This window comes from Lolium perenne, chromosome 4 (assembly GCF_019359855.2).
Source record: "Lolium perenne isolate Kyuss_39 chromosome 4, Kyuss_2.0, whole genome shotgun sequence".
NCBI classification, from domain to species: domain Eukaryota; kingdom Viridiplantae; phylum Streptophyta; class Magnoliopsida; order Poales; family Poaceae; genus Lolium; species Lolium perenne.
In genome coordinates, this window is record NC_067247.2 from 196,620,840 (window position 1) to 196,628,926 (window position 8,087).

At 42.4% G+C, this 8,087-nt stretch overlaps 1 protein-coding gene across 1 annotated transcript; it reads right to left on the minus strand.

The window, feature by feature from the left end:
• Window positions 1-2,063: 2,063 nt before the first annotated feature.
• On the minus strand, window positions 2,064-6,046 carry LOC127295234 (uncharacterized). The gene is made up of 9 exons (XM_051325146.2): window positions 5,778-6,046; window positions 5,627-5,698; window positions 5,467-5,541; window positions 4,880-4,963; window positions 3,373-3,442; window positions 3,192-3,283; window positions 2,612-2,653; window positions 2,427-2,507; window positions 2,064-2,344 (listed from the first exon to the last, which is right to left on the minus strand). Exons 1-9 carry the CDS (start codon window positions 6,000-6,002, stop codon window positions 2,267-2,269), a joined length of 819 nt encoding a protein of 272 aa, XP_051181106.1. The 5' UTR covers window positions 6,003-6,046; the 3' UTR covers window positions 2,064-2,266.
• Window positions 6,047-8,087: the final 2,041 nt, after the last annotated feature.

Here is an 8,087-nt window from a genome sequence, read left to right on the forward strand (position 1 = left end):
ATGGACGTCGCTCCCCAGCCGCGTCCCCCAAACTTTTTTTAACATTAAAATACTCTTTTGAAGAAACATTCCATAAACTAATACATAATTCGGAACATGGTTTACACGAACTAAGACATAGTTTGGAACATGGTTTCCACAAACAAATACATAGTTTGAACCATGATTAACATAAATTTAAAATATTGCAAAATAACGAAACCTAACTAGTGTTGGCATCGAATATTTCCTGTGTTCGCTGCCAAGAAATAACACTCTCCGGAACTCCCAGTCACCCAAACTGGAAAATCCAGCTGTTGACGGTACCACTACTGGTTATTTCGAGGAAGAACAACCAGAAACCTTCGTGCATATTTTCGCTGCAAAGAAACAACACTCAGTCGTCGTCCTCCTTGTCGCTGTGGTAGTGCCGGCGGCAGCGCGTCTCATCGAACACCTTGACGCTCATGTCCCCCTCGCCAAGGTAGGAGAACGTGAGCATGAAGCTGGCTTTGAGGTGGTCGTAGCGCGCGAACTTCTCCAAGCCGATGTGGAGGTACGCGTCGAAGATCACGTCCACAATCCACCGGCAGCAGCCACAGACAGCCTCCCGCAGATGCAGAAAGGATGGCTCGTTGCCGGCGACGAAGTCGGCGAACTTATCCCACAACCTATGGATGCCGAGTGGATCGCCCTTGAGGAAAACGGCAAACTCGAATAGCACTTGCCGCTCCTCCTCCTGCATGTCCGACGATGAAGACGACGGCGTCGCAGGCGACGGAGAGCATGCAGCTCTGCCGTGGCCACGACCACGACCACGGCCACAAGCTTGTCCTCCGCCTCTAGCATACATGGCGTCGACTCTTGAGATGGTGCGGCTAGGGTTGGGGAGAGAGGCGCTAGGGTTTCTGTGTGAGGGACGATGAGAGAGCGACCATGTTTATAGGCCGGAGGGAGGCGGGGGAGCTCATTAACGTCGGCACGCATAGACTCTTCGCAACGCCTCTACGGGAACTGCACTGTCGTTGCGCGCCAATAACTTCATCGTGAGGTAGGCGACGGTTAGGTTAAACTTCAATGTGCTGCTAACCCCACTCCTCGCCTCGCTTTTCGTTGTGTCCGACGTTCCCCTAGCGTCCCCTGTGGGGCGGGGACGGGCTCGGGGCGCCGAACACCGTATCGGACCGCGCCGGACAAAAAGAAGCTTTGGGTACGCGGCCGAAAACGTTTTTTTGTCCGGTGCCCCAAATCCCTTTGGGGGACGCAGCTGAAGATGCTCTAAGGCTTAGGAAAGAAAAAAAAAAGAGAAAAGAAAAGAATATCGGAGAAGAGAAAAGGTTGTAACAGATCTTTTGAACAGATAAGTGTCAAAACATGTACTAGGATAATGAGGTGTACAACATTAACTACATGATTTTGCTATTGTGCTGCTGCGCGTGAGCAAAAAGAAATAAAAACCTGTTTGAAAGCCTTTTGCTGTCCGGGGAACTCTGGAGGGGACCGGCTGGTTCTTGCTTCAGTGAAACTCGGGCTTCTAAACCCTGCTAGCTGCTATGTAACGAAGTGCACAACATTTGGCTAAATCAGGCCTTGTTTGGAACCAAGAAAAGCTGCAAGAGTTTATGTCGGCAGCATAGCGGTTTTTCTCTGATGTTTAGGTTACAAAATCCCGACAAGTTCTGATCAAGATCATAATTTGGCAATACTAAGAAGGACCGACAGATCAGCAGCTCACAAAATTATCCAAGAACAGCTACACCGAAGCCACTATGCAAACTGGAACAGCCGCTTCGTGCAGCAATTGCAGACAAAACAAAGCAGTATCATTGTGTTTGTACTAACAATGTATAAGTGGAAATGACAATTTCACTTATCATATATAAATTCACCTCATGTGAGCATCAGGATTCAGGACATATCCACACAGCAGTGATCACAGTAGCAGGCATAGGTGAAGTCTCATCAGTGATCACAGTAGCAGGCATTACTACTGAAGAGTTCTTGCAGTCTTGATGGATCTTCGCCACTTCATGCCATGGTGTCTGAAACTCTTAATATAACTTAACTACAACAATCACCATGTGTTTGTTAGAGGAATAGCAACTTGTATTCCACGGGGGCCAAAGGCCACAATATATATTACATGTACAGGTATGAAATATGCAGGAAACCCCCTAACTACTGGGGAAAATACAAAATACAAATATCTCTGTAACAGTATTGACATGTTTTCGCCAAGGCATTACCTTCAGCGAAGTACAGTAAGAATTTGACAGAAACTGCTAGGTTACACGGTCAATGCCTCGTGAATGAGTTTGTTTGCGACATCCTTTGATAGCCCCATTACACTGTCACTAGAACCAACCTACATGATGAATGAGCTCATATCAAATGAGCTTGAAATGGAACAGTAGCACCATAAGAAGCTAAGAAAGAGAGAAACTAACCACTGCTTCCACAAATGGTAATGTCAATGGATGTTCTAGCAGCAAACCACCTGCGACCCTAAATACGACCCCCTCATCGATCTAGCAGCAGAATAGAAAGAGAGGGTGTAGCTCAGTGACATAATGTAATGACAATATTACAAAATCTGCAAATATTCTTATGATGGAATAAAACAAGACCTTACCAATTTCTCAATGACCTCCTCTGGTATGTCATGGAAGTACACCTGAAGAGTGAGCAAAAACTACATTGGTCAATTTACATCCACAAATAATACATGTATATCTAATCACAGCAGGTTGCTTTTGACTGCTTAATTGGAACAATCCCATTTACTGAGTGTGCTCCATAAGAATTAACATCATAAGAATAAGCTGCAACATTGATATCAAATGAATTTGAATGATCTTATGTTGTACATGTTGCTCCTGAACAAAAAAATCAAAAATACCCAAGGAAGTATGACTGAGAAATTTTACTACAAAATATAGGTGAAAGAGGACCAAGTTCCAGTTTACGGTAGCTATAAACATAGCTAGATGCATAGACCAAAGTTTGCAACACTAAGTAAAGAAACTACAGTCAAGGTCAATTACTGAGCATTTTTCCCTGGAATCAAAATCTAAACACGAAGATACAAATAAATAAGGTTGCTTAGATGTTTATGGGTTGCACGTATGAAATAAGTCGATGGGACTTCAATCACACAATTCAATGGGATCACCCACATTCCAACAGGACAATCTTGTAGAAGAGTGGATTACCTCAGCTTTGTCTAAACTACCTAGCTTCTTGCCGGTCGTAAGATTAGTTACAACCACACCACCCACAGTTGACACATGCCCACCAGAATAACCTTGTGAAAATAATGGTTCAACTGATTAATACATAAACACACTGGACAATCAGATACAATGTGCCTGGGCAATGGACATATTGACGGACCTTTAAGGAATTGGCGTGCTTCTTCCTTGGTGCTTGGCTTTTCTCTAATAATCCCTTCATGGACGACCACCTCAAAGTCAACTACGTTTTAGTACGTAATAATGCAAAGAATGACAACATAGTAAAACTGAAAAAACATTCCAAAGAATATGTGAACACATGAAATAGTTGCATTATGCATCACTACCATTAAGCTTTATACTGCTGAAGAATTTAGCATGTAGAATTTCAGATAAGAAAAGGTATCAATAGATCGTTTCTTCACTAGCCAAATATCCATGCTCCGCAGCGGAAAAAAAAATCGATCATGTTAATACATTATTATCAGCTTAGCTGCCTCCGCTCGTGTGTTTCAGTTGCTTATTATCGTTAGATAGCTTTTAGCAAGTGGGAAAAAGAGAGGTGGGAGTTATGGATAAACCAAGCCTCGCCATTCTCATCTAAAAGATATTGTAAAGAAGAGTTAGATTACTTTCTTTGAACTGGGAACTTCTCCATCAGTAGAGCTAAATGACTGATAGCCAACATACAATGCAATTAAATCTCAGGTAATAATTATTTAACCTAATGAGACCTTGATCTAGCTTAAAAAGTATCAAAATATTTTTTTTAAAAGGCATAAATGAAATTGCCAATGTTGACGAACATAGCATACAACAAAATTTGGCTAACAAAGTACATGCTATGTTGAACTAGTAGCGCTCCCAAAAAGGAGACGGAAAAAATGCCAAACTAGATCTAAGGACGAAAAGATGTACTCCCTCCATTCAATAATATAAGACCTTTTAGATATTTCAAAGTGGACTAGATACGAACCAAAGTGAGTGAATGTACACACTAAAAGTGAGCTAGATACGGGCCAAAATTGGTGAATCTCCAAAAAACTAAAAGCTCTTATATTATTAAACCGAGTACAAGAAAATACCGCATCCCTACTAAATTTGCCTCGTAGAACATTACAGATGATGGATCTTATTGTTTATACATCTAAAACTATTTTTTAGAATGAATTATACAACTAACACTCGAAAAACAATTGAGCAGAAAAACTAAAAAAAAAAATGAATGCTCCCTCTGTTCCATATTTGTTGTCGCGGATTCAGATGGAGGGGGGGGGGGGGGGGGGGGGAGCACTAATCATTTATTTTGCATTTGGTGATATCAAATTGGCATATATGCAGAAATATGGAACAGGCATCATCATGCTACCAAAAATAGACAACATTTAAGTAGATGCAAGTGGGTCACTATTAGGGTCCTCTCTACCATCCTTAGTTTAAAAAATGAACTAATTTTTCCAAAATGATGATGTCATTGGAAAAGTTAGTTCATTTTTTTTTAACTAAAGAGGGTATAATGGTGACCCATTTGCATCTATAGGAATCCATGAAACATCCAAAAACACCAAAGAGAAGCCACAGTGTGGCATAGATGTATTTATAAAATATTTATGTATTACCATCCAAATTCTATCTAAAGCAGTAAAGCATAGATAATCTGCACTTACTATGTCAGAGGTTATCAGGAGTGTTGGTTGGTCACCTTCTTTCTGGTAATCAGAAATCCTCATTCTTGACATGATAGCATCAGCCTGAAATATGTTTACAATGGTTAATGTCCGTAAGGAAAGAAATGTCAGAACCTAAACATTCTTGCAGAAGATCCAACACAGACTTTGATATCTAGAAATAGCAATCCAGCATTTACCTTTTGGGTTTGAAAGTTGATGGACCGTGCACACACGCAAACATAATCCAGCAAAAAATTATCTCACCAATTATTATTTATTTATTTTACACTTGAATGATAAATTTATAACTAAATCAAAACTGACAATAATACCACAGCAGGACGATCTCATATCTCATTGAAGCTACCATGGTTCCTTGAGTTAAGAACTATGACCTACTAAGATTATGTGGATACTGATTAGCAAGAAAGTTCTTAATGTTCTCCTACAAGCAAAACATGGCACTTAACTTTGAGCCAGTAATGAGGCAATCTAAAGCTACTCTCATAACAGGAACTAGAAACAGCTTTCATAAGAGACATAAAAGATTTTTACAGTACCAACAAATAGAAAAAGCATTCTACCTTGGCCTCCGCAAGAACCATGACTAGTTCTTCCGGATCCTCCCTTCTTATGCTCCTCTCGTCGATGTCCGCGGTCTGAAACCAAGAAACCAAATACACTAAGGAATAATAACTCCAAGAAAAAATTGAAGGGGAAAAGGAAAAATTCACTGACGCCCACCATGACTTGGAACTCGAACCCCATCTCGTTGAGGATGTTCTTCCTGGCAACCGACGAGGACCCCAGAATCAACTGCAATGAAATCAGTCAACACGTCACGTACTCACCCTAGCGGTGAACCAAAGGAAAAGGCTTAATCAGTGAGGCGAACCTTGAAAGGCTGGGGGTTCCCGCCGGCGGCGGCGGGGGAAGAGGATGTAGACATTGCAGTCTTGCAGCAGAGGAGGCGAGTTTGAGTGAGCCGGCTCGGAGGGGAGAGGAGGCGCTGCGGCGGCGTTCCGAGAAGATGGGGTGGACGCTGGTGAGGAAGGGGCGCGGTGGTCGCAGACGGCGCCACCGGGCATAGGAGATTGCAGGGACGGCAGGAAGATTGCATTTTCGTCCCGGTACCGAGAAAAATAATTATCAACCTGGAAAAACGATTGTACTATAGTACTAGAAATTTTGTTTCCTCCGCTGACCGGATGTCCTCACCGCTACTATTAAAAAGGGAGAGAGGGCCAAATAATGTTAAGGATATCTCTAACGGGGCGACGCATTTCAGCGTTCGAAAATGTCCACGCGCGCCCGTTTGCATCGGTCGAAATAGTCGAAATCAACCGCGCGGCGCCCCCTAAACGCGGCACCAAGCAACAACGTCCTCCAAACACTCGATTCAACACGATTTGTAGGACGCTTTAGGAGACGGGACGGAAGATGCTCTAAGTTGTAAAATAGAGAACATCGGTACAACATCTTGTTAATCCGAAGCAAATCAGTCAAAACAGACAAAAATGGTGCCACGCGCAGGTGTAGTCCTGATCTGCAGTCTTGCAACTAGGTCCCTCAGGTTGCTTATTTCTCTTTTTGGGTTCTTTGTTACTGGCCATGGTATTTTTACAGAAAGCAAGCGTGCTTTTATGCTTTTTATATCTACATGCTTACCTTTTAGTGGCATAAGGGAGCGTAATTATGGGGGGGGGGGGGGGGGTGAGATTCAGTTGCGCTTACTTCTCCTCGACGAGGCAGACGGCCACGGTTCGGCTTGGGCATCGTCTGTGGTGACGATTTTGGCGAGATGCCGCCGGACTACACTTCCGCGTGGAACACGATCCGCCGGAGTACGGTACGACACCGGTCACACAGATTCCTCAGCTCCGCTCGTTTCTTGTACTTTTTCTGCCAAAGTTATCGCAATGTGATCCGTGTCATAGATGCACTTTGCTATGCTCAAGTCCAAAATCTCGCAAAGTTTGCCTCATCCATAAAATCTAAGCATAACTACTTGCCAGCAACATACTCGGTCTCGGCGGTGGAGACGGAGACGCAATTTTGCTTCTTCGAAGACCAACATACCAAAGATCCCCCGAGGAAGTGACATCGCCTGAGGTAGACTTCCTATCAACCTTGTCACCGGCCCAATCCGAATCGGTGAATCCACATAGAGATAAATATGTGTCCTTTGGGTACCATAGTCCAAAATTTAGGTTATCAACTAAATATTACACTGTGGCAATGGTCGGGGCGCTTCACTAGAGTCCATACTGCATTTCTCTTGAAATTGTTCAACTCTTCGTGCATTGCTAGCACCCAATTCGGATCTTCGAGCGCTTCATATACCTTTTGAGGTTCCACCATGGAGACAAAAACATGATGCTCACTAAAATTTGCCAATTGCCTCTGGGTAGATGATACGTCTCAAACGTATTATAGACGTATCTATAATTTTTTATGCTCCATGCTTGTTTTACACCAATATATATGTTTTGCTCATGCTTCGTTGCACTTTTATATATTTTCTGGCACTAACCTATTAACAAGATGTCACTGTGCCAATTCCCTGTTTTCTGCTATTTTGTATTTCAGAAAAGTTGTACCGGAAATATTCTCGGAATTGGACGAAACAAAAGTAGAAGTTAATATTTTTCCGTAACGAAGACAGAGTCCAGAGGGGGGGGGGGGGGTTGAAGAAAGGAAGCAGGGCGGCCACACCAGCCCTAGGCATCTAACCACTAATAACCAAATGCCAATTGTGTCCACCATATCTACCTAGTAGCATCATTGCTATTCCAAGTATATTCATCATGTTTTTGTTTATCTTCCAAATTCAAATTTTGGCTTGAGAAAATTAGTCAGTAAAGCTCTCACGAACTTGATGGAACATTTACTTTCTTGCACTTAATAAACTTGATCATTATGACTATCTTATGAAGCTTATATGTTTGCAAATTGCAAGTTGGGAGTTAGCACAAACATGCTTTCATGGGGAATGCTTTCAACATTGCACTTATTCATATTTTCTTGATGTCATGTTCTTTTGTTTATGGATACCTAGCGGTGCGAAATAAAATGGAAACTTGTAAGTCCATGGAGTTTGTATATGAGTTAGAGAAACGTCTGGGCCGCTAATCTAAGCCATGCATCATTCATGGTGGAAATTTACAGCGAACCATAGTGAGCATTCTATGAAGCATTTTCAATA

What these genes read in the sequence shown, in the direction of transcription:
- LOC127295234 (XM_051325146.2), bottom strand. Translation starts at nt 6,002, where the DNA reads ATGCAATCTTCCTGCCGTCCCTGCAATCTCCTATGCCCGGTGGCGCCG. An exon ending in GGTTCGAGTTCCAAGTCATG is followed by an intron (nt 5,542 to 5,626) that starts GTGGGCGTCAGT and finishes TCTTGGTTTCAG; the next exon opens with ACCGCGGACATCGACGAGAG. An exon ending in TCCTGATAACCTCTGACATA is followed by an intron (nt 3,443 to 4,879) that starts GTAAGTGCAGAT and finishes GTTGACTTTGAG; the next exon opens with GTGGTCGTCCATGAAGGGAT.